General features: G+C 40.3%; 1 protein-coding gene across 7 annotated transcripts in view; it reads right to left on the bottom strand.

Annotated features, from left to right (window-relative positions):
- The window catches only part of ICA1 (islet cell autoantigen 1), a 64,147-nt gene that overhangs the window by 12,703 nt on the left and 24,609 nt on the right, over positions 1–26,835 (bottom strand). For all 7 annotated transcript variants that reach the window (XM_081164702.1, XM_081164705.1, XM_081164707.1 and 4 more), the window contains exons 7-10: positions 11,111–11,236; positions 10,829–10,927; positions 4,311–4,408; positions 1,479–1,528 (exon numbers count right to left, since the gene is read on the bottom strand). In XM_081164702.1, the coding sequence (XP_081020828.1) occupies positions 1,479–1,528; positions 4,311–4,408; positions 10,829–10,927; positions 11,111–11,236 (373 nt within the window). The remainder of the gene's footprint in view (positions 1–1,478; positions 1,529–4,310; positions 4,409–10,828; positions 10,928–11,110; positions 11,237–26,835) is intronic.

Here is a 26,835-nt window from a genome sequence, read left to right as displayed (position 1 = left end):
AACCAAAATATTTTCTAGGTCAGAACCTAAGTGCTTTAAACATGGAATGTGCTTCAAAGGTTTTCTAGTATGACACTCTTTGCACTGTTAACTTGCACAGTTAGGATTTCACATTTAACCTGAAACTATCCCAGATAAATTATTTACCAGTGGTGTCTTAAAAATCTCCAGAACCACACACACACACACTTCAGTACTTTGTAGCCTACTACTAGGCACTCACAAAAACTATTTGTGGTTCTTAAAGGGTCTCCTTTAATTCAGTAGGTTGTATTAAACAGTAGTTATGCTTAGAATGAACCCATTGAAATCAGTGGGCTTAAGTAGCTTGAGTCCATTCATTTCAATGGGTCATCTCTGAGCATGACTACCACTGAATATTACACAATGTCTTTCCAAAGCAAAACTTGTTTCACAAAAACACCATGAACTAGGTCTAGTGTACCTAATGGGTGCCACTTTAGGAAAGGCCACTGAATCAGTTCCAAATATGGTCGACCATTTACCAAGTTTAATCATTTAAGGAAGTGATAAATATCAGCATTCTAATCTTCCTTATTTGGCCATCCTCCTAGCTAAGCTAATCACCAGCACAAGACAGAATGTTGCACAATTAAGAACATACTGCCAATAACAGAGAAAGGGTTGGGTTCCTACTTTTGTTACCTACAGATAAAATCCCATTTTGCTCTTCAAAGTATATTTGATGATGTCAAAGTCTCCCCTCAATCTGCAGCTGCAGTGTGATTCTGATAGTGAGGTGCATCTGTTCCAGGTTAGGTAATTGGTTTACAGTAAAATTATTTCAAAAATGCAGGTCCCCCCCCCCCCCCGTCAGGCTGCCTACAATTAGAAATAGATTATGTTTTTGCTCCAGTTAATTATCCATAAATCCAGTTGAATTAAAATACTTTTGACAATGTTTGGTAACCTTGCTCTTAGGCCCTCACCTGGAACAAGTTAAAACCTCAAACAAGCCCAGCTCCACACACAAAAAGCATGCAGGGGATGCAGGGAAGGTAAAAAAGTCTGGTGTGTTTGGAGAAGCACAGCAGAGCAATGCAACTAATTTAGCAGTGGCCCCAATCTATTTTTTTTTCTGGAAAGAGGTGAGGTGTGACGGTACCACAATACAGGCAATAGCACTAGCACAGTGAGTGCTGTGTTATAGAGAACAGGCTGGAGGTCACTCAAAGTTATGGCAGCAAGTAGAAGGATATGGAGGCCTGCACTCCATGATATTTATTTTCCAAGGTGCCTTTAGAGTTGTTAAATAAAATCTCTATTCTTAGATCTCTGCTCTTAATTGATTTCATGTGCTTCAGATTTTTAGAGCTAGGATAAGAAAACCCTGACTGAGACAATGTTATATACACTAAAGTAGCTTGCAGGAACAAACTGGCACATAGCATCTATTAGGATGAATGAGAGACTTTTAAGCAGGCTGAACATTTGAAATGCATAATAAAAGAAAATACCTGAGCTGGTTGATTCCTTGGTGTGGCTGTCCTCATCTAATGAAATCAACCTTAAATTGGAAGGTAAAAAAATTGAGAACTTAGTTTATGCTGTGGTGTAGCATGTTATTGGGGAAAATAATGACCAAAAGTTACAACTGTCTCTGCCCCCTTTCAGTTTTTACAGACCAAGTCGAGATATACTCAAATTCCAAGGTGTTTTCAGAAAACAAAAATACAGTGGTACCTTGGGTTACATACGCTTCAGGTTACATACGTTTCAGGTTACAGACTCCGCTAACCCAGAAATAGTGCTTCAAGTTAAGAACTTTGCTTCAGGATGAGAACAGAAATCGTGCTCTGGCGGCGCGGCAGCAGTAGGAGGTCCCATTAGCTAAAGTGGTGCTTCAGGTTAAGAACAGTTTCAGGTTAAGTACGGACCTCCGGAATGAATTAAGTACTTAACCCAAGGTACCACTGTATGTTGGCATTTCAGGCAGTAAAGGTACAGTGACAGGAGGATAATCCTTCTAAATTTAATGGTCAGTGTAGTGACTGAATCAAAATGAGTTGGGGGCCCTGTCTAAATTACAATCTTCCCATCTTCCCTAGCTCTCTTTGTTGCCCTGGTGATTTCACTACAGCTGTGTTCACTTCTTCCTCATTTTCTAACTAATGCAAAACAGCATTTTAAAGCAGTCTCACTGGAGACTCTCACGAGCAAGGGAAGTCAATGTGGTACCTTCCAGATGTTGGACTCCAAATCAGGCTCAGCAGGCACAGCCAATGGTTAGGAACAATGGATGCTGCTAACAACATCCAGGGGGCACCATGTTGGCTATCCTTGCTTTTGAGATTTAGACCTTGGTTTATTTTGTTTTCTTCTAAAGATTTAAAGAGAGCAGAAGATACTCAAGGTTCCGTCTGGAGGGCAAGAGGAACTACTCTCCCTGATACGGTGTGGAGGGGCCAGCAGAACCACTGAATAAGCAAGAGGACTGATTACAGGGCAACTGACATGTACTGGCTTGACAGGGATCATTGCTATTACTCTGCCTGCTGTCGCTCTGTGATTTTATCTGAACCATGAGCCCAGCGCTGAGGACATATCAGTTGCATCTTTAGGTGTGCAAGAACACAGGCCAAGTCAAGTAGCAGAAGCTTTTAGAAATAAAGCTCTGGTGCAAAGCAGGACAGAAGAGGGAAGAAAAAAGAAGAACACAACATGAATTTCTGAGCCACTTATGCAGTCAGGCTGAAATGGAAGTTAACATCTGTCAACACATTTTTGTGCTTTTTTTGGTGTTCCTCATGCTTGTTAGAAGTGCTTTGTTGACATGAAGTCTCTATATCTAGGAAGAGGTTCCATGTGGGAATTTTCTTCACAGCAGTCTTTCAGAATTCCTCGTATACTGTTAAGCAAGACATTTACACGATCTGTGAAGAAGAGTCTTAACCTGCTTCCCTTGAAACACAATAGCTGGAGTGAAAATGGCTATCTAGAAAAGTGACTCAGCAGTGGGTGTTCTCAAGCTCCCAAACCAGTAATGTAGAATCTGATGCCCTCCAGATGTTTCCAAACTCCCAACTTCCATCAGCCCAGGTTGGTGTGACCAAAGGTCAGGAACAGTGGAAGCTGTGGCCCAAAAACATCTGGAAGGCCACAGGTTCCCACCCCTCATTTAAATATCCAAAATTAGAAAGACACATAGCAAAATTATCTAATCTATGTCACACTGCTACTTAAAACCATTTCCCCCATGGACAAAAAACATTTTGGAGAAACTAAAAAGGCAACGAAATGAGGTCTAATGACAAACATTGAAAGCTGCTCTTCAATGAATCAACAACTAGCCTTCCCTTAACCTTGAATATTCTAAACAGCTGGCCGTGTGATTACAGCAAGGCTCATACCCTCCTCGCTGATTCTGGATGTTTCCATAGAAGGAGGATCACATCTCTTTCTCCTTTTCACATGTCCCCATCAGCCAAACTACCAAAGATTAAGATACAGCCTATCTGTATAGTGCCTCTTGACACCAGTAACTAGAATCCCACCAGGCTTAGTTCTCAGGGTATACTCTTACAGCGTACTTGCTGCTGTACTGGATCACTTGCCAAACCCTGTATAGATTACAAGAGCTAATCAGTGCTCAAAGTGAGCAATGGATATGTTCCAATTCATGTATGCAATAGGAGCAGTGATGAGGAGGCAAAGTATAGAGAGAAATGTGCTTATATCTTCTGTATGATATACCTAAGATGCTTATTGCTTTGCTGACCCACAGTATGTCAGTGAGGAGGAGCAAAAAAGGGAAAGGGGCAGCATTCAGGAACAAAGCCCAGGCACAGCAGATAGGTGGACTAATGTAATGTAATTAATATCTATGCAATGTAACACTTTTCCTATGCAAAAGGGCATCTGTAGGGAAACTTATGGAACATATGCATGGAAGGCAAAAGACAATGTATATTTTGCATGGCTGCAAAATATTTTTCAAATGTGTTGTCTGCAGGGGAAAATATTACAAGGGGAAAGAAGAAAATAAGAAAGAGATTCAGCCAGGGGAACAAAAAGATCATAAAAAGGAATGGGTGTAGAAAGGTTCTTCCATTCACTTCAACCAGTTTTTTGTGTGTTTTAAAATGAGAAGGAGATTTCCTGGCAAACTCAGAGAAGCTTCCACCTCTTTCCCACTGTCTGTCTCTTCTGTTTGGGATACTGGGATACTCATACACTTTGGGATTGGGGAAAATATGCATTTTCCTAACTGTAGAGCTAAAAATAATCTGAAAGCCCATTGTCATCTACAGTATTATTTTGTTCCAACAGATTCTTATCATATGGCTTACTGATTCTGCTGATCATCTTCTAATCTGGCGTTCTCTAGCCGCAATTCCTCCTCTTTTTCTTCACTCTCCGTTAGTTTATTTACAGGCTCTTGTAAGCTCTGGGTCACCCACCAATCAACGTATGAAAAAGAATACAGAAAGACAACAAGAAGGAATGCTGAAAACTTATCCAAAGTTGCATTAAAACAGTTTCATAGTGATGGAAATTACTTCTATCTAAACAGGAAAAATGAGAGCTCCTGAAACATTAAGAAGCCACCAATTAAAATTCAGTGAAAAATAACTTTAATGGAAACAGAATGGAAAACAGGCAGGTAGTTCGATAAATTTGATTCAAATGTAATAGAGATGATTTTCAAAAGAAAAGCTAAATATACACTGTGGCAAATGGGCAGAGATGACCCATCCTGCCGCATATGCATTAAAAAAATACTGTTAATATTAGGCATCAGTGGCAAAGGGCAGCTTTGATATACAAGGTTCTTACGAATAATCGGTAGAACGTCTCTTAAAATACCACAACAAGCTTTTTCTTGTCTTGTCCCCATCTGTGATTCAACTATGCTACACATGAGAAGACTACTATGTAGGAACATCAATGGCTTTCACTTGGGTATTATGTATTTTGGGGGATCTCTGGGAAAATTAATAAATAAAGGGGGGAAGAAAAGAAAGAAAAGAAATGGGCTCGACAACCTGGACAAAACGCGCTATGGGAGCCCACCTCCCAGACTGAGCATGTTCTCTCCCTCTCACACATATCCCTCCCCCCCCAAGCTCTCCTTCCTTTCTGCCGCCAGATAAGTGAGAGGAAGAAGGAGCTCAAGGAACAAGATCCCCCTTTCTTTACTTTGTAAACAGAAAGAAAAAAGGAACCATTTGTCCCCTTCCTGGACAAACTGGCCAATTTTCCCTTCTTTTAGTTAAGTACGAGATAAAGAGACCTGGTTTACCATGCAGCATGCAGGAAGGAAGGAAAGAGAGGATTGCTGTTGCTTTCTTCAAAACATTTTATGGAGGTTGTTGAGTTCCAGCATACCCACCAACCTTTGTGAAATAAAGCTGAAGAAAGCAACAGTGGCTTGTTCTTTTCCGCCTGCTCATGCAACCTTCCATTTGGTTTTCTCCTTTTCTCCTCCTTTCAGGTCATGTGACAGTGGCAATAGTGACTCCTATGCCTTTCCTTTTCCAAAGGCAGAACAAAGCTCCAGACAGTTGTGCACATCACCTTAAATTCTCACAGTCCCTCATGAGCCCAGAGGCTCAGCACTTTGAGAAACCAAGGTGGTTCTGAAGGGTTGTTCCACATCATGCCCACTATTTTAAAAAATGGTGTGTGGGTGTGGGTGTGAAGGAATGAAAGGAGGTAAAGAAAATATGTTTTGGGCAACTGTTGCTGATGGGCTGCAGTCATCTCCCCACCCTGGGGACATCAGGGCCATGGAGCTATGATGCATTGTTCAGTTCTAGTACCACCACTGAGTGAATTTTATTAAAGTGCATGCCACAATTAGTTTGTTAGGGAGGAAATTCCTCTGGTGGCCTTGTGCTCATAAGAAGCACTTTTGATCCAGCAGAGGTATCCATTAATGGAAGAAGAGGGGAGGGTGGGGTGTTTTTTATTTGCCAGTTCATCCTTCCTCCTGAAGCATCTAGATGTTCTGAAGGGTACCCCACTATCTGGATTCCTTTTTTGTGACACTGGATTCTACAGGAGTAAATTGGCAAAAATCGCCTCCCCTTTTTGTCCATTAGTAGAGGCATTCACAGGATCAAAAGCTCTTCCATGAGTGCAATGGCTCTAGCAGGATTCCTCCCATAGTCTTTAAGGCAGAGCTTTCCAAACTGTGTGTTGCAATACGTTAGTGTGTCAGCTGCAGTGTGTACATGTGTTGCGTGATAAGTGTCTGTATCTCTTATAAGGGGTTAGTTTAATCTCTGGTTTGCTAGTAAAACTGAAAAACTGTGTTGCAGAATGACGCATGTCTAAAAAGTGTGTCACCAACATGAAAAGTTTGGAAAGCACTGCTTTAAGGAGTCACAAGACTGCTGCAACAGACTAACACAAGTTAATCTATTTGAAAAGAAAGAAGCACGTTGCGTAGTTTTGCAAGTTGTGGGATTTATAATAGAAGATATAATAAAATGCTGTTCCAAGAATCAGACTCTTAACCTCATTATTACCATGCAATTTTCAGGCTGCCAAAAGATTGAACATTCCACTTATAAGTTTACAGCTACATTTACAGTGTTCTGCCCACTTAAGATTATTTTTGTTTAAAAAAAGTTTTCTATTTCATGCTATTTGCTGTTGCATGGTCTGCATTCTGAGATAGGGAAAGTGATGCATCAGGTAGTTAACAGGAAGGTTGGTGGTTCGAACCCACCCAGAGACAACTGTGGGCAGGATTCCTGCATTGCAAGGGATTGGAGTAGAGGACCCTTGAGATCCCTTCCAACTCTGCGATTCTATGATTTGATGAGTCTGATTCTGATAATAGTACTTTAAAGATGTTTGACTAACATGTTGTCATCCTACCATGTAGGAGGAATGTTGTTTTATGCAAATACAAGTTACAAACAGCAAAAACAAGATTTTTTAAAATTACCGTAAATTATCTATCCATCTTTTGAAATACTAGGGCACAATAAACCAGGTGGGGCACAATCAGATTTTCTTCACATATTCTCAGATGATCTACCACAAGGTTCTTCATTCCAAACAGGGTGCCAAGTGGAGAATATTCCGTCTTATCTCCATTAGCTCCTGTGTTGGTCCCAAAGCTAAACAAACTGATTCACTAGTGGAGGCGTTGCAAAGTCCTGCCAATGTAATGCTGATCCAAAAACAGCTGTTTGTACTTAAGTTACCTCTGGTATTTTTAAGTGTTTTTAGTTAACAAACAGGCAATTTCATTTCTTCCTCCTGTCACAATAAGCTTTTCTATAAATATTTACATGAATTAGAAGCCCAGGAGATGCATATATTCCTCAAGCAGGTGAATTAACAGAAGAGGCAACAGCAAAACCCTTATTAAGGAACATTATTGCCTAGTTGAACCTAGATTTAAGCTTGCAAGAAAAGCAATTTATATAAGATGAATATTTTTTACACAATAATTATTTATACATAGTCTAGGCCCGGTCACCTTTAGAGACTAAGAAATTGCCTCCAGATGATTTATGAGAGTTGGTATAGGTTTTTTTTTAATGTGACAATGAGTAACAATGAGTGTGTAAAAGCAGGCTAGGAAACATTTCTGCGAGCTACTAGTTTTGTATATTTCCACATCTGAAACAGTCACTTTATCAAGATCACCGACTGATTTTGAAAGAAAATATTTCATTAAGGAATTTCTATGCTTTTCTTATATCTGGGGGTAGTGGCGTCACTGTGGACTCCATCCAAAGCACTGAGTGTAGCAGAATATCCAAATGCATACAACCATAGTGTGACCTTATAACCCTTGATAGCTTTACCCTTGTCATTTTAATTATTCCAGTTACTTGAGATGTTTTATACTGTGATGCCAATAAAGGTATTTGATTGATTGACCCAGATACCAGTTACACCACTTAGATCAGTAACAGCAGCAGCATAGTTCAGGACTAAATAATATCACCCTATAACCTTGTGCTCTTACATCAATCTAACATCACCCAAATGGAACCATCCTTAAGAAAACATATGAATGGACATAAAACCCAGAAATAGATTCACAAGTTTTAATGTTTCTGTTTTCTTAGACAGTTTAGAACAATATTCAGAAGGGCCATTTTCAAGGGAATAGATTCTGGTTGGTAAAATGCTAGTTGAGGTAGCAAAACAGGAGCCCAAGTAGGAACACAGGAAGCAGCCTTAATACTGACTCAGACTGGCCCACCTAGCTCAGTTCTTGTCTACACTGATAGGAGTCTCACCAAGCCCTCATGGACATGATTGAACCTGCGACCTTTTGCAGGCAAAGCAGGTCCTCTACCACTAAATTATGGTTAGCATCCCTTTGAAAAAAGAGGCGTACTACAGGTAAACACTCCATTAACTGTCTTGACCTACTTCTGGTCATTCCATCTTCGCAACTGAAGTGGATTGTAACCAATGAAAGCTTATGCAATATTAACAACTACATAATTGGTCAGAAAAAGGTGCCGCTGAATTCAAACTTTGAATAAGTTAACCAAAAGCCTACATGATAATCCTAAGCATACAGACAAAAGGGAACATGGAAAGAAATTGCAAAGCAGCACACTCACAATAACTGCGTTCTGGATTAGGAAAATGAACACACTATAAGTACTAAAGCCAAAATTTGAAATTTATGCCAAGCAGAAAATTAAAACAAAATACATGTTAAATGAATATGTTATGGCAGTTTCAGTAGCATTCTGGTACAAAGTTATACAAATTGTGTTTTTTTTTAACTGCTACTGACAAGAAGAACTAGGTACTTGTAAATAAGGTTTATTTTTAAAATAAATAAGGTTGAGTAATAGCAACGACGTATCTTCTGGCAATGATAATGTTAAAATACAGAATACATGAAAGCAGCAGACAGAAGTTGCTGATGAAACTGTAAAGACATTAATTTATCTCACAGGCTTTGTAGCTGCCTCTGTGTCTAATCAAACTCATTTAAAATTAGTACTGGACTCCCCCCTCCCTTTTGCAAGATACATAGCAACCATATAATACAATTTGTAATGTAACAGATACCAGATACAACCCCATCAAATCCTATTTGCCTTTTCATAAGAAATGGTGAGGCTCACAGCAGTAGTTATGATTACTAGGTCTTCAGACTCTACTGCAACATTTAAGAATTTTAGCCTCCTTCTCAGGGTTGTGGAGATGACAAGGAACCTAGTTATATTTTCCTGAGCTCATTTTCAACATTTCTTCAATAATATTTTCTAAATCATAAAATAGTGATGCTTCACTACTGACCATTGAGAAAAGGGAAATTGAGAAAACACTGAAGGCTGAAGGTCCCCTAATACAAGGTTACTGCAATTTATCCTTCCACCATTTCCTTCCTCACATATTACCATTCTTATTTGTTCCTATGTCCTCTTTTCTTTCTCTGCTTTCAATATTAAAGCAGTTAAAATAAATTTATTTATCTAACAAAATTTATATACTGCTTGACTGTAAATAGAACCTCTAAGCAGTTTACAAAGCTAAGTGGTTTACAAAATATCCAAGTTTAATAATACCATATGAATGGTGCGTCCATGTTCTCTATTCAGCATATTTCAAAACTTAAAATGTTAATCTTTAACAAAAAAAGGAGTCAAGAGGAATCAACACTCTCCTAACAATAAAAAGAATGAATCCTGAAAACTTGAACAAACTCCCCTGGTTACCCACAAGCAACAAAATTCTTGGACTTGTTAGTGCATTAAAAATATTCTCTTAAACACAAATACAACTATCAGGAAACACAGCTGCAATTACATTACTTCCACAATATACCCTGAAGCTAAGAAAACATTTTTTATCAGATTGTTCATTACCAGAGTTTAGCGAAGAGAGAAGAACTCCCACTGCTAAAGCAATGTATTATTTCCAGACACGTTCCCAAGGGCAGAGTCTCTCTTTCTGGAGATAACACTTTAGCATGAATAAATGATCACTTCATAAAATTGTTGATTTATTAATTATATTATTAACTACAATAGAAAACTGAAAAGTAAACCTGTTGAACTTAAAAAGCCTAAGCTTCACCAAGCTGTACTCAGATGCTAGAAAACTGACACACTTCCTTAATTTGGACAGCTGCAGTGTGGTCTGTGCAAATAATTATTTAACGAAACTAAGAACATGCTTATTCTGCATTAGGAAGGCAAGGCATTCCAAAAGATAATTTTCCCGTATGCTCATTTCTGATAACAGGAGAGCACATTTATAAGCAAGCTTCACTAGTAGGAGTATGCTGTAGTGGCTATTGTGTTGGACTTACTGACCAAACTTACATACCTGCTTAGCTTCAAATTCAAATATCTGCTTTGTAACAAAGTTCAAGGCCAAACTAGATGTGATATGAATTGTGCAGCTGGTTTATTTAACTAACCACTGTTTGTTTTAAACCAAAATTCCTGGTTTGCATATAGCACTGAGCAGTGATTCTTCTGAACTTGACAGAATTCCTTGCCAGGCCACGCAGGGGTGGGGAGAGGGGGTGAGGCAGATGCTTTGCTCTAGGCGACTGAAGACTGTCTGCAGAGCACCAAACCATGGTTTAGAATTACATGCATACCAACCCAACATTATGGGTTACATACATGGGTTGACCCAAATGTATGGGATTACAACATACATTTTAACATTCTTCTTAATACATGTTAGAAGTGCCTGCTAGCATAGTGTGTGTGGACTAGCTGCACTTACGATATATAGAAATTGATGAACACTCCTAAGTGTAAAAAAGTTCTACAAAAAGGAAGCTTGACACCCCTCTTTCATTTATCCAAATTACTTTGCCAAGTAGGCTAGAAATGAACAAAAGGTATATGCTTACCTTTAGCATCATGAATTCATAAGGCTGATACCCTTTGAAACTTTCATGAATAGCTGCCATGGTATGAGATGTTTTTTCCCAAAAGTGAAGTAGGGTTGTCTGTAATGGAAAGAACCAATGAAAGTTAACACTTGCATGTTGACTGACACTTAAGATTTCCTGCTCATATACCCAACCTTAGCCTTATGGGGAGGAAAACTTGATTGGACTGCTACATAAAGGCAGGTGGGTATCATTATTAAGCAGAAGTTCTGGTTTAGTGGATACTTTCTTTTCTGATACCTGGTATGTTGTGAGCACATGAGACAGAAGATTACATCGGCTTGCTCCGAGAAGATCCACTTTTTGACAAACATCAGTTTTCAGCTTGTCAAAGTTTAGTTTTGCATGGCGGACTTGTGCTTGGACCTATAAATATAGAGAGTTCCAGAGAGTAAGAGCTTCTTCAGATACCAGGACATCCCAGAAAACACCCACTCATCAGCATGTCTGTCATATTTCCAAATAATTATTCAGCAGAGTCATTATTTGTTTTATTTAATGGATTTATAGACCACACTTCAATTAATAAGTTCTTGGAAGTACTAGTGAATAAATTTGATTCTCCAGAGGTAAGCAATATCCACAGAAGCAAATAAATTTTCATGCTTGAAAAAGGCAGATTACACACACACACACTTACAGTGCAGTCTCAACAAAATCTATGTCAGGGCAAAACAACAAAACCCAAAGTTTGTTGCAGACGTAGCTGCTACCTCTCTCACTCTTGGCAAAGACAGACAATGAATACCAGTGACTAATGGTAGGTCCAGCTCTCAAACATGCCTATTCTTCCATCAATATATTAAGGTCATATTTCTCAGGTGACCCACTCTTTCTTAGACCACATTTTTGTCAATAGAAGAATTTTCAAACATTTACCCTGGAACCTAATCCAGACACTTCCAGAGCTCAAGCCACCTGGGACGTCTTCTGACAATGTTCCTGCCCTGTTCTATAATATATTGACTGTCTACATTCTAATCCTACCATGTTCACACATTAACTTAGACACAAAGGTTTCTGTGCTTAAACTGGCAAAAGATACATGACACAAACGATGCATCTACTTCTGAATTATCTCACTCAGGCAACAGTGGCTGGGGGATGGGAACAGAATCATACTTCACCTTTTTTATTTATTGCAGGTGAACTCATTCACTTAAACACACAACATACGCTTTTTCACCTGATTATTACTAATTGCATTATGAGTCTCTCTTTTTTTTCACAAGGAGTGACCCAAAGCAAAATGAAACAAACATTAAAATGAAATATAATAAGCAGGACAAAATTAACTTAAACTATTCAAATCTGAGGTTTTTTTGCATGTAAGCTTTTGTTCAAAATGCAAATACTGTGGATTGGCTCGACTTCACTTTGTTGCAAGTGGTATTAGAGCATCGGACTTAAAAATACAGCAGGGTTGAAAAGACAATAGAAATGGTATCTATGTAAACTGATCTTTCTATTCCCACTCCCATTCTGTAAGGCTGCAAAGGATTGCAGTTGTGATCCTACCATTTCATTTTCAAAATATACTGTCTAACTTAGCGACTGGTTTAATAATAATAAAAAAATCTAATATGCTTTACCCATATGTCAATGCACCCCAGGATTCATTACTCAAACAGCTTAGTCAGTAGCAGTCCTGAGTACTTCAAAATGGGCATTAACTGTAGCAGAACGGGCATTAGCTTCCAAGTATTTGTCTTTGGGAAGAGTATGATTAAACCAACATCCCATAATCTAGAATCCTGTCTCACAACATACTGTAATATCCACCAAAAAACTCATACATGCGGTCTTTGTTTATTACAACTGTTGTTTCTTAAGAGAAATAGTTTTTTTCTTATGCAACACCACAATTATTTTCTTTTTTTAAGGGATGGATAACTTATAAACAGGAAAGGATGACTAACATTAAATGTACTTGACCCAATATGTAACATAAGGCCATATGCTTTCTGTGTCAATACCGGTTATTATAATACTTAAAGCACTGTGGTGTTACCAAATGCTACATGTTTTCCTCTGCCAAGACAGGAAATGTTCCAGTATCAAGTTTTATTAACACGGATGGATTCTATTTTATACTTGGAAGGTACAAGAGGTTCCAACACAGCAGTGCAGGGCATTGAGTACAGAATTCAGAACAGTAGAATCATAGAATTGTAGAGTTGGAAGGGACTCTAAGGGTCATTTAGTTGCAACCCTCTGCTATGCAACTAAAGCATCCATGACAGATGGCCACACAACCCCTTTTTGAAGATGGGGACAGTTCCCTGCCTCCCATCTGCAGGGAGCTCACCTGTTCTCCAAGAATTCTCAAAGCTTATAGACAGAGGCTCTGAGATTACATCCATAAGCTCCTTTTACTACTACTGAATGCAACACATAAGGCCCTGGAGATTTAAATTCATTTAAGGTAGCTAGTTGTTTCCTTACCACCTCTTTTCCTATCTTGGGCTGTATCTGTGCATCTTTTATTCTATTATCATTATGTTGAGAACTGCTTTCCTTTTCAGTGAAGACAGAGGCAAAGTAGGTGCTAAGCAGGTGGAGAAAAGAACTGTTTCTCTCTACAGGTATGGTGAAGAAGGAGCTATAGATGGACTCAAGGGCTGGCTTGATGGCAGCCCTTGAAAAAGCAGCCCTTCTTAGAATCATGGTCAGAAATAGGTTGACAAACTCTTGTTTGGAGCTAGCCAAATTTATCATTAATACTGGAAGTCACATTGGCAAACCACAGTTAGCTTTGGGAAGGGAGGGGTAATTCACAAGAGAAGGAAATATGAGGAAAAGAGTGTGAGAGCTTGTGAGGTAAGTCATGGTCTTCTAGGAAAATGAGAATATTACCGTAAATTTCGCTCCAAAACACGCACTTTTTTGCTCCGAGAAAGTAAGGGAAAATGCCTGTGCGTGTTAAGGAGCGAATGCACGGATCAGAGCCATGGCTGCCGTCAGTCAGGCAAAGCGGGAGCCACTTACACGCTCTACGAGGCTCTCACTTTGCTTTCTTTAAAGCGACCTGGAGCCAGGAAGGAGGGAGGGAAGGAGAGCCATAGCAGCAAAGCCGGCAGCAGCCGCTTACACGGGAGGGAGAGACGCTAGCAAAGGTCTGCGCGCTCTCTAAACAGAGCAATGAGGCTGCAGAGAGACGGCAGGAAAGATAAAATTTAAGCAACCAGCAGCAAAATAAAACCAACCTCGAGCTCTGAGCCAGCGCAGTGAAAACCAGGAAGTAAAAAAAAAGGCTGGGGAGGGCATGAGGGAGAGGGGAAAACTTCGCAAATCCCCCGCGTCTCAGCTGATCGGCTGGGATGGAGCAGCTTGTTTTCAGGCAGGATAGATTTGAGCAATGTCTGGGTCCTAGTGCCCCTACCGCTTTTTTGTGCTCCATTCTATTGCTGCTGGTGGCTGCTTATCATTCAGGCTGCAAGGAGGAGCAGTTTTACACAGCTAATGGCGAATCCCCTGCAACCCAAGTCCTCCTCACTTGCTCAAATCTATTCCGCCTCAAAACAAGGAGCGGAAGGAAAAGGCTGCAAACTGTTAAATGGAAAAAAAACCCAGGCACAGGGCAAATACCTTAAGTATACCTTTAAAGCAACAGTGCTCTTTCCCTCCCTCCTCCCCGCGGAAAAGCTCCTTGTCCCTTGAGTTCTTTTCCTTCCCTCCCCACTTAAAACGTGGTTACAAAGCACGGATCCACATGGATCCTCAGGATTTTTGCATTGGGCTACCCCAAACTCACTGTCAGATCACATGTCTGTGGCCACAGCATGAACCATAAAAATCATACATCCACTGTTTCATTTAGAATATTTTTTCCTCGTTTTCCTCCTCTAAAAACTACATGCGTGTTATGGTCAGATGCGTGTTATAGAGCGAAAAATACGGTATATCTATTAGGCCAGGGTTTGAAAGCTCCAAATTATATATAGTCTTTAAAATGAGCTCATTCCAATCATTTCCAAGGCAACTGCAGATGTTTTCAAGTTGTATAACTGAACCCAGAGCCCCATGACTTATCTATCAATTTAAATGAATGGGAAAGATATTACATAACAACTTGCATCTGGGCATGCACTAGAATCCACCACCCACAAGAAATAATGGAACTGGAGTACAGGATTCACTCACATGAGGGAAACAATGCATTACAGTTCTCTGAGTAAATAGGGATTGTATCTACTCTTATAGAGAAATCCCAGAAAGAGATAAATTGCAATGAAATATTTTCCACAAATGTCTTTCTCCATATTACTCCCTTATTACTTCTGTGAATGTTCCCATGAATGTTTTCCAGGAATTTTTCCTCAGACATTACCTCAGATACAGGTCACAGAAAAGTCTTTGCCTTATTAATGTTGGGACATTATCTACGTACTCAGTGCAGTATCCGAGTACTGAGAGGTAACAGAAGTATCTGTTAATTCATAGGACCTGATGCCTCCCTCTACACCCTCCATTCTCAGATGACAATACCCCTTATGCTGGATCAGGATCTATAGGGGAACACATGCAGCTTTTTTGCTGTAAAGGAGATGAGATACGGTTTTCTAATCACAAACACTGGGAATTTCCTAACTGAAGGGGATGCACTATGATGTCCAGCAGTAATATTAAGTTTATTAAACTTATTTTGTTTTCCCCCCTGTAAGAATGTCAGTGTACATTTAGCTCTTCCCTGTCCCCAAAACTGATATAGAGAACTGAGCCAGGGAGGGCAAGATGTTTTACTGGATATTTGCTGGTGAAACAGAAATTGAGCTTTGAGATTTACAAAATGGAGTAAAATGTGGCCGAATGGGATGGTTCTGGCAAAACAATTCTGGATGCATAAACTGGCTTATTGAGCCAAAAACAAGTGTCATGCTCAAACATTTCCCTTTACTCTCCCCCATTCCCTTGACATGCTGGCTCCAATCGTGATTTGCTTAAACTTGTTTCCCATGACATCTAAATGAACATCTTCAAGTTAACTCAAGTATTCAAGTTACCAGGAGAGTGTCTACTTTTGCAGAACACAGAAAGGGTTCAGGGGCAATAATGCTATGAGCTGTGTAGGAGATATTTTAGATTTACAATGTAAATGGTATTTTGGTCCTGCCAAATTGTACCATTGTATTGTTATACTGTATTTTTAGCGCATTCCTATGCATGTTTATGCAGAAGAAAGTCCTACTGAATTCAAAAGGGGTTACGCCTCAATATGACCGCACAGGATTGCAGCCTTAGTTAACTAAGTTATGTATGTTTTTCTATTGGCACTGCATTGTGTTCTATTGGATGAGGTGATTTAGCAGTGCACACACAACTGAATTATGGAACTTGCTCCTACAGTAGGCAGTGATGACCACCAACCTAGATGGCTTTAAAAGAAGATTAGACAAATTCATGGAGAGGGCTATTGAAGGCTACTAACCATGATGGTTATCCTTTGCCTCCAGAATTGGAGGCAGTGATGTTTCTGAATACTACTGAATGCTGGAAACACAGGAGGAAGTGCAACTGTGCTCAAATCCTGCTTGCAGGTTTCCCCACAGGCTTCTGATATGGCACTGTGAGAATAGGATGCTGGACGAGATGGGTCATTGAGCTGATCCAGCAGGCACTTCCTATGTTCTTACGAACAATCTTAGCCCACCAAGCAGGCATAACTAGAGGATAGGATTGCACTGTTAATTGCTTTTTGTAGTTTCTGATATTTGAAGGAAAACAGAACTCTTTGCCACTTTGCCTCGGTCCAGTATATCTGAAGGAGCGTCTCCACCCCCATCGTTCTACCCGGACACTGAGGTCCAGCACCGAGGGCCTTCTGGCGGTTTCCTCACTGCGAGAAGCCAAGTTACAGGGAACCAGGCAGAGGGCCTTCTCAGTAGAGGCGCCCTCCCTGTGGAATGCCCTCCCACCAGATGTCAAAGAGAACAACAACTACCAGACTTTTAGAAGACATCTGAAGGCAGCCCTGTTTAGGGAGGCTTTTAATGTTTGATGTAGTACAGTATTTTAATATTTTTTTTGGAAGCCGCCCAGAGTGGCTGGGGAAGCCCAGCCAGATGGGTGGGGTATAAATAATAAATTATTATTATTATTATTATTATTACTTTGTTTTCTAAGACTGATCATTTCAAATGCTGAGGTTTTAGAAAGACCCCAAACAGGCTCTATTTAGGCCACTAAAGCTGGAGAAAACAACAGGTACCCATGAGGTCAGAATACTAGAATGCTTTTGCTTTTAAACTGTCGTATCTGTTTGCTGCCCTGGGCTGCTTGGAGACAAAGGGCGGGGTATAAATTCCCTCAATGATAGTGTAGTTATTATTTCAATTTCCAACCTGGGTTCTGACTTCAGTTTCTAATGGATGAAACCACCATTAAACTTGTGTGTCAACACAAACTTAAAGTATTTTGGCATATTGATTGTTCATTCATAGCCAGCCCAAACAAGGCCTTACACCACCCTCTAGAAAATAATTCTGCTCAGATTTTGCAAAGGACAGAAACCAAAAGGAAGCAAAAAGCTTCTACATTTCCATAATGTGTACAGTTAGTGGGTCATCTGCAGAACTATGTGATAAAAATGATTTACAGCTGGACTGAAATGGAGAAATAAGAGTAAAGAAATAGGGGATGAATGGAAAAGTAAACAGGAAGGAAACACAGCTGCTGGGCGGATGTTTTTTACAGAACAGATTTGCTATGATTGCCACTCTCGCTTTCAAGACTTGGTAGAGGGTTGGGATTATACCTAATGTGGTCCATCTGCTTTACTTTTGCTACATAAATTAATTGCGAGCATAGAATGCAGCTTACTTTTCATCTCTTTTTCTCCGTTCAAGACTCAAACACAAATATTGACTGAACTGAATTAAAGGAAAAACACACAGCTGACTGGGCTAGCATGCCATTTCTCCCTTCAGATTTTAACTGCTCTTGTCTCAGTGTTTTGTGTTCAACACTGAAAGCAAGTAAAACCTGAGCAGGGTGGCAGACAGGAGAGTCTAAATGGCACCCAGCAGGAAAGCGTTTCTGACAGGCATCCTTTGCAAAATGATCACCAGTTGATTTTCATGGAAACTATTATTGTTCCATTAAGAAGCAATGCAGAAACACATCACTTTTACTAAGAAAAAGAGAATTTTAGTTTGGTAATAATTGGGGTTTTTAGGATCTAAGTTGTGTTTATCATCTCTTAGAAGGGATGGTTGGGATGGTTACATTTTAGTCTTCTTACCTGAATACATATGTAAGCACTGTGGAGCACTACAAGACTTATCTTTGTGTAAGCACACACAGTTCATGATGCAACCCCCTTTTGTTTTCTCAAACTACTGCTCAACATTATCTAGTTTTGACAATAACAGAATACAAATCACAGACTGCCCTACAACACCAGGTTCTGTGGCTAGTTGACAAAATTTCACAGGAGCAATAAAGGAACAGTCTATAACTTTATAATTTTTTGACATAATTGGGTGATGTTTGTAGGCATGGTAGCCCCTTTTAAGGGGATGCATACTGCCAGGTTACAGAGTAGCTGCAGTGGTTTTTTGTGAGGACAATCTTTACAGTCTTGGGGGATTCCTCTAATCTCCCTTAACATTTAGCGGGTGATTTGTAGGGGGTGGGAAGCACACACCAGCTTCAAGGTAAGAAATCTACTGAATTCCAGTAGGATAGATACAGGGTCAGTCACCTTTAACATTGATTTAGATCAGGCATGGCCAAAATTGGCCCTCCAGCTGTTTTGGGACTACAATTCCCATCATCCCTGACCACTGGTCCTGTTAGCTAGGGATAATGGGAGTTGTAATCCCAAAACAGCTGGAGGGCCAAGTTTGGCCATGCTTGATTTAGATAGCGGTCTAAAAGGAATGCAGTTTTGTAGAAAATGGTTTTCAGTTTGAAAATGGCATACATCATAGAATGGGTGGGTGCAGGTGATAGAGATGGCTGTAGGGGATAGAGAATTATGACGAATGGAAAAAACAGTTTTGGGCTTGATTTCTGCTCAATTGGCACCATAAATCTCAGAAACCAAATGCAAAACTGAACTGGCAGGAATGAATGTGGCAGAGACAGAAGGAACTGACCATCCCACATTTTCCAAACAAGCACCATTAACAAAACTAGAAAAGAATGCCGAACAGACAATGACAAGGTGATATATTACTTTAACTTCCCTCCCCCAAGGCACTATGATTGAAGAGCCCTGGTGAAATCATTTCCAATCAGATTTTCAGTCAGGGAAGAGGTCTCCTTGCCTCCTCTCTCCACATTGGCATTTTCCTTGTACGGCAAGCTTCAAACTCTGAACAGACCTAGAACCTAGGTAGTGTATATATTTTATGATGGTTTGTATTCACATTCAATCTGTTACAATGTATCTTCAACCAATCCGCAGCAAAAAAGACTGAAGGAAAATGGTTCTCTCTTTCCCATGCCCCAATATGCTCAATATGGACCATGGCACTATAAGGCTGCCACTCCCAACTGCAATATGTAAAAAAAAGAATTATGAGTGCTTTTGATTGTCTATATTGCAATATACTTGTGGCTGGTGACATAAACAAGGCACACACCGGGGAAGGAGAGGAGAGAGAGGTGGAAGAGACCCGCAGTCCTCTGATGGCACAGCTAGCCATGGAGGGGGGAGGAAAGGAGAAGAGAAATGGTGACACCATTTTGAAAGCCCCTTCTCTCACCTCAGCTGCTTTCCTGCCCAAAGAGCCAGATTGCTTTATTTGCCTGAGGGAGGAAAGTTCCCACCAAGCCAGTCCTATCCTTCTCCAGAAGTTGACTATTGTCTTTGGAAGGACTCCATAAGTGTGGCTGGAAAAATGAAAAATGAAAAGAGACTGGGAACTGATGTGTGTGTAGGAAAACGAGACAATTTCTGGGCTAAGTTCTACTGTTAGAAACTTGACTTCTTTCCTTCATGGATGCAGTAACTAACTTTAGTCCACTTCCCTGCTTTTTTGTGGGGAGGGAAGGAAAGAAGACAGTTGTTGCACTGGAAGAGTATATATTTTTTTTATTGCCACAGGAAAGGGGATAGGAGGAAAACAAGGAGTGGATTTTTATGGAAATAATTGGGTTGTACAACTGCATATTGTTTACTTGTATTTACAGTCCACCTTTCTTCCATCAGGGAACTCCACACTGTCACCTATCCCAGCACTGACCAGACCCAGATGTACTTAGATTCAGCAAGGTGGCAGCCTCATGTGGAAGCCATGCTCAATAGATAAAAAAAGAGGCTACCACTCAGGTATGTGTGGTAGTCATTCCATATGCCCTGTAAACCTGTACCTTTAATTGTGAGGGTGTGTGCAAATAATCTGTAGTTCTTCAGAAATAAGGAGACCTGCTCGCCACATGCTGAGAGGCATATTCCAAGACTCTTCCCTGATACTGAACACAGATTCCAGGCTTTATCTCTGGTGACTCATAGCACAAAGGAAACATTGGGCATGGTACCTTTTTCTCTTGTGCTTGGTCTGATTCATATGTACACAAGAAACTGTGTGTGCAGATTCAAGTCCCTTGCTTCCTGAGAAGCAGAGGCTGGGGGATATTCGAATTGAAGAAGAAAAACAACAGGACGTGAGCAACAAGCTGAAGACCTATGAAAAAACATTTTCGAGGAAGGATGCCAACATTGGGATATATGTTCTGTGACCTGGCATCAGTGGAGTGAAATGGAGTGGGCATGCAAAGGAAACTCTGAAGTATATGGGTTAGCAAACTCCAAAAAAGGTGACTAAGAGTTTGGAAAGATGTGAGAGAGGGAGAAAAAGAGACGGAGAGGCAGAGAGAGAATGAGAATAAATTTACCAGCCCAAAATTGGCTACCAGACCACTAGGATCATCTCCGTTGTAAACAAGGGGTGGGGCACATTCCCTTCCTGGTAAACTTCCAGCACCACATGCCAGTGGTAGGTAGAACCAGAGGCAAAATTGGATGGAGCAATGTTTGTAAAATTTTATTTTTTGTACTATAGGCTAGCATCTGCATACGCTCACTCACCCTCCTCTGTCCTTCATCTAGACAAGTGAAGGGCTTTATTACAGTTCAAGGGCACATTCCATTCAGGCGAAAATGCTCAGCAAGGGTGTGGAGCTGGGGTGAGTGAGGGGTGCTGCCTGGAGGCTGACAAAAGTCCAGTTCTTTACCCAGTAACATCAGTTTTCATGTAATATAGGGAATCAGCCTTTTATATTAACCTGGCCTGCATTATGAAGATTTCTTTTTCTACTTAACAAATTATTCATTCATTAAGATCAAGCATAGATAGCTTTCCTCTCACAGAAGAAAACAGGAGACATCCTGCAGCAACAGAACTCTAAAATGCAACCACTCACTTACTCCAGGGCTGATAAAATATTTAAAAAGTGGGAACAGCATCTCTGCTGCAGCAACCCCCCCCCAAAAAAAAGTAGAGGTAGAGAATTCAACAGGTTCACTCAACAAGCCACATGCTTAAAAGTACAAAACAGTGTGCAAAGATATTAAAAAACATAGGAGCTGTTCTTTATAAAAAATAAATAAAAACCTTTTGATTTATGGCTGTGGGAAAAAAGTCAAAGAGAAAAAAAATGTAAACAGGAGATTCCACTGATTTTTTTTTTTTAACAAGAACCTCTGGGACAGACGAGGGGAAAAATGCCTTGTGGGCCATCTGTGAACAGTCTCACTGCTATCGTTTTGCTAAAGGCATCTATGTTTGCCAGGTGCTGCTGCAGCTTTGCTTGAAAGAAACAAATCTTGCTCAGACACATCATCGTTAAAGAGAAAAAAAAATGTTTATGGTAGCGCTTCAGATTCCATGCTCTTCTGTCAAGAGAGGGAGGATAAAAAACAACCACCATGAACTGGTTTTTTAATAAAACAACAACAACTCAATTGCATCATGCCTCTAGTAACCTAGATCATTAATTCAAGTTATATACTTTGTTTTTCTTGATCATAATATCTCTACTTAACCTCTGTATAAAAAACCAAAAACCATGGGGGAAAATATTGAATTATTGAGGCAAATCTATTCAGGGGCTAACAATGTCACTAAAACACAGTAAGAGCAAATGTAAGTCATATTTACTGGATGTCTCTTAAGTTTTTAAACAATGAAATTAATTCCTATCTATATAGAAAAATTTCTCATTATTGTCTTCCTTCAGATCCCCTAATTTTATTGTTTAGCTATGTAAGTTCCAACAGAGGATCATGAGATTATTATACACCCCTTTGTGGTATCTAGAATGCCTTATCAATTATGAGGAACAGGAAACATAATGCAACCTTCTTAGAACTGTTATGGAGAATTTGGAATATTGTCTATATGATCAAATTGAGACATTTTCTTACAGCAAGAAAAGCGTAAACAAGTTTATGTTTTGTGAAAAGTGCAGTATTTTTGTTATGTATGAGAATTTGAAGGTACAGGACTCTGTACAACCATGTGCATTATTAAGTGCAAATTAATAATTTTATTAAATGTAGCGTTTGATACATATTTTCTAGGCTTTGAGTACATGAATGATATTGTTATGTAATATCCACCCTTTATTAAGGAAATATATAAAAAAACTCATATGAGCATATATAAAAAACTATGAGCAGAATCACTTATTTAAAATTATGTAAGCTTATTTATGTATTATTATTATTATACACACACACACACACACACACACACAGTGGTGCCTCGCAAGACGAAATTAATTCGTTCTGCGAGTTTTTTCGTCTTGCGAATTTTTCGTCTTGCCAAGCACGGTCAAGTCGCAACTGCACCTCTTCAAGCGGTTTTAAGAAAAAGGAAACAAACTTGCAAGACGTTTTCGTCTTGCGAAGCAAGCCCATAGGGAAATTCGTCTTGCGAAGCAACTCAAAAAACGAAAAACTCTTTCGTCTTGTGAGTTTTTCGTCTTCTGAGGCATTCGTCTTGCGAGGTACCACTGTATATAAATAGAATGATTAGTGATGTATTGCACTTATTATTGTGGGCTTCTAACTGAACCATGCTCCCACAACTGCCAATATGTAGGACAGGGATGGGAAACTTTAGGCCCAGCAACACGTGGAACTACCATCATCCCTGACCACCAGCCATGAAGGCAATGGCTGGGGCTGTTAGCTGTTGGATTCCAACAACATCTAGAGGGTCAGAGGTTTCCCACTCGTGATTTAGGAGATGCATCATGCATATCACCAGAATCATCTGCAGGGCCCACAGAGCTACATTCCAGTTTTTATGCACCCCAAGTACCTGAACAGCACAATGTGTTCACTTCTCAAATTATGAACATTTATTGCTCTACCAAGCAGATAGGACAGTCTTCCCATCTTATGGAGGAACACTGCTTATAGCCTCCAACTACCAGCTATTGCTTTATAGAAAGTTTTGAGTGTTTACAGTCTATCCTATGCATCTTTATGCAGAAATAGCTTTCACTGTATTATGTGAGACTTGCTTCCAAATAACTCTGCTTGGATTGTAGCACACGCCACCGGAACAACTGCATCCTTCTCAGCTGGAGGGATGCAGCAGCTCCATGCACCAGCCCCTCGCTACTTTTGCAGGCAGCACGGGACCTGCAGGGCACCTGAGCCGCCACAACCCTTCTGGGCGCCCTCGCAGCCCTGGATCACCCCAGCATCAGACAGAGGGGCAGCACCGTCTCTCCGATGCTTGGGGGCCATGCTACACTGTCTGCCTGGCTGCCCCTCACGCCACCCTGCAAGCCCAGCATCACTTTGTGAGACTCGCAAAAATGGCATTGAGCTTGCAGGACGTCTGAGCTGTTGTGCCCTTCTCAGGTGCCCACCAAGCTCCAGCTGGAGGGTAGCTGAGAAGGCGGTAACAGGCAAGTGCCAGCCCTGTGCTCCTTTTGCGAGCACAGGGCTTTCAGGACACCTGAGCTGTTGATGCCTCCTCAGGCTCCCTCCTGCTGGAGGGTGTCTGAGAAGGATGCAATGGCTCATGACGGGTAGAAGGGCGCCCACCCTGAAACCTTACCGGGGGGCACCCCCAGCCCCCCTCACGCTATGCCTCTGACACTGAAGCAAAGTCAAGAAGAGTGAGCAATTATTGCTTCTCAGATCTAGCAAGCAGCTCACATTTATAAATATTCACACTATAATGTAATCAGATATTACATCAATAGTTTAATATGAAGTCAACAGTCAGATAGCAAAAAGAAAAGAAAAAAGAAACTTCTAAAATATAATTTCATGATTAAGGTTGAGAAAGCAACCTATGGGCATTCTGTAAATCTACAGCATACCTCTCTTGGATCCAGCTCCAATATTTATCTTGTCCACACTGGCTATAGTCCAACAGCAAGTATAGCTGTAATAGTATTGATGATGATAAACCTCTAACATAGTGCATTAACACATTGTTTTCTTTATTGTTATAGTGAAGATCTGAAATACAGTGACTGTTTAATATCAACAGAAAATCTTTAGAGGTTGTGAACAACCCCAAGGCAGATATTTTCCCTTTGAGATGTAACAGTGAGCTGGTTTGAATTCATCTTAAGAAGCTGAGATATGGCCAAGAATTTTGCCAATGTATGCAGCCCATACACAAGCATGTGCCAGGAAGTCTTCAACTAACAATGGTTTCACATTTCTTCAAAAAACACTACAACAACAACCAGTACACAATAACCAGTCATTAAAAAAATAATCCAGGAAAATGCAAGCTTTGGAACAATTCGGGATATTAAGCCACTGTTTGAAGTTAGTTTAATAACCTGGCTTATTGCAGGTTCCTGGTTTGGACAAAATTGGAAACTATGTTTAATAATGAGCTGTCCAATTTTATTGATTGCACCTCAGAGGAGTGAAGGGCTTGTGCACACTACCAAAGGGCTCCTTTATATCCCCATTTATTAAGCCAAAATATGATTATCCAAGCATTCCCAGTGACTCATTCAGGTCTCTGTTGGGGGGGGAACATTGATACAGAAACTGTATTTTTCACTGTAATACATACATTTAATTCTGCTGGATTCTGCATGTGCCCAAGGGTTTTAAAAAGAGCCCGTTACCCTAGTTTCACTTGCATCACAGAGCAAGTGGGAATAACTGGAAGAGCTGTGTATCTACAATACCACTTTTATTTTAATTCCATTCATTAATTTAAAAGCACTTCTCCTAGAACATCATTTCAGTTTTCTATTTCTTAAGACTAAAATGGAGCAGATGGGGAAGGAAATCACTCAAGGGCATTTGGTCTACAGTTACTACAACATTCTAAAAGCAATACATCTTAAGATGATGTAATATGTTCCCAGAAGCTTGCTTCTATTTTTAAAGAGCAGTTTTCATTATGGATTTGAAGGGCATCTCTATCACACATTATTACACTGCTTTTAACCTATGAACAGCAATGATGTAGTCCTCCCAGCCATTTAATACATACTAAGTGACTGCAGGTAGACAGTTATTGATCATAGAGTAACTACAATGCTTTAACCAGTAGCCCTGCTATGGCAATTAAAATTCATGAAGTATATATGTTTGCATTAAAAAGATTCTTAGAGCATTCCTCTAAAGTGAATTTTCCTTTCCATTCCTCCTTCTCTCCCTCTGAGTAATCAGTGAGTGAAAAGATCACAAGCTGGCCAGACACAATCCAGTTAAAGAAGAAATTCATTGTCTCCTGTTCCAAAGCAACTCTTTGGAATGAAAAGGAGTCTGACAAATGACACTGACCAAGGCTGAGTTTGCAGTAGGGGTGTTCAGTGGCATCAGACAAGCCCTTAGCTGCAGTGGGGTGCTTCTGGGCTTGTCCAAGTGAAGCAGGTTCTGTACAAGGCACCCTACAAAGTACCCCTCCCCAAGGCCCTTGTGGTGGCCAAAAATGAAACTACAGACAAATGACTGCTTAAAAAAACCTACACCTTTATCGTCTTTCATATAAGGAAAATACGTGTGTGTGTGAGTGAGAGTGAGAAAGGAGTGATAGGAAGAGCAGATGCCAGGGTGGAGAGAGGGAAAGCTCTGTTGTGACTGACACATCAAGTTTGTAAGTGGAGGAAATTATTTTACCCTGACTCACATCCCTTTTAGTTCCGCACATACACACACACTCAAAATCAACTTTAAAAGGTGCCTAGCACAAAAACCTCTGGGTCAATTTGCCTGAAATTTGACAGTTTCTTATCTAGGAGCACCTTTCTCAAGTCTGACATTTTCAGACTATTTCTCCAAGAAACCCTAAGGAACATTAAGTGGTATCATTTTGACCACCCCTAAAATTGAAAAGGTTGCCCTTGCTGGAAAACAACTGCAGCTATCAAATTGGCAGGATTTACCTCCTCTGAAGGGGTAGCAATTGGTTCAACTTTGGTCCAATTCTACAAAGAAATAAAGAAAAGTTATAGATGGCTCCTTAAAAAAACCACCTCAAACCTTAAGAGGAGACCAGCACAAATAACTCTGGAACTGTTTGCTTGTAATTTGTCGTGCTTAATCCACTCTGAAAAGGCTACAAATTGCACTCACTTCTATCAAAAGGGGGAAAACGTTACAGTTGTATTTTCTCTCCCAATAGTGAATTTGGGCATTGTGTAATTTCCCCCCCAATGCAGACTGCCTCAAAAGGCTGTGGCTGAGTATAACATGCATGCTCTGCATGCAAAGGATCCCAGGTTCAATCCTTGGCATCTCTAGGTTAGGCTAGGGGGAAACCCTGCCTGAAACTGAAACCCTGGTGGGGCTCTGCCAGTCAGTGTAGCCAGTACAGTGGTACCTTGGTTCTCAAACGCCTTCGTACGTAAACGTCTTGGTTCCCAAATGCCAAAAACCTGGAAGTAAGTGTCCCGGTTATCAAACATTTTTCGGAAGCTGAACATCCGATGCGGTTGTCGGCTATTGTTTCCGTGGCGCCTGCACCAATCAGAAGCTGCACCTTGGTTTTCGAACATTTCAGAAGTCAAAACAGACT

This window comes from Podarcis bocagei (assembly GCF_964188305.1).
Source record: "Podarcis bocagei genome assembly, chromosome: 12".
NCBI lineage: Eukaryota > Metazoa > Chordata > Lepidosauria > Squamata > Lacertidae > Podarcis > Podarcis bocagei.
This window is presented reverse-complemented; position numbering and strand designations above follow the sequence as displayed.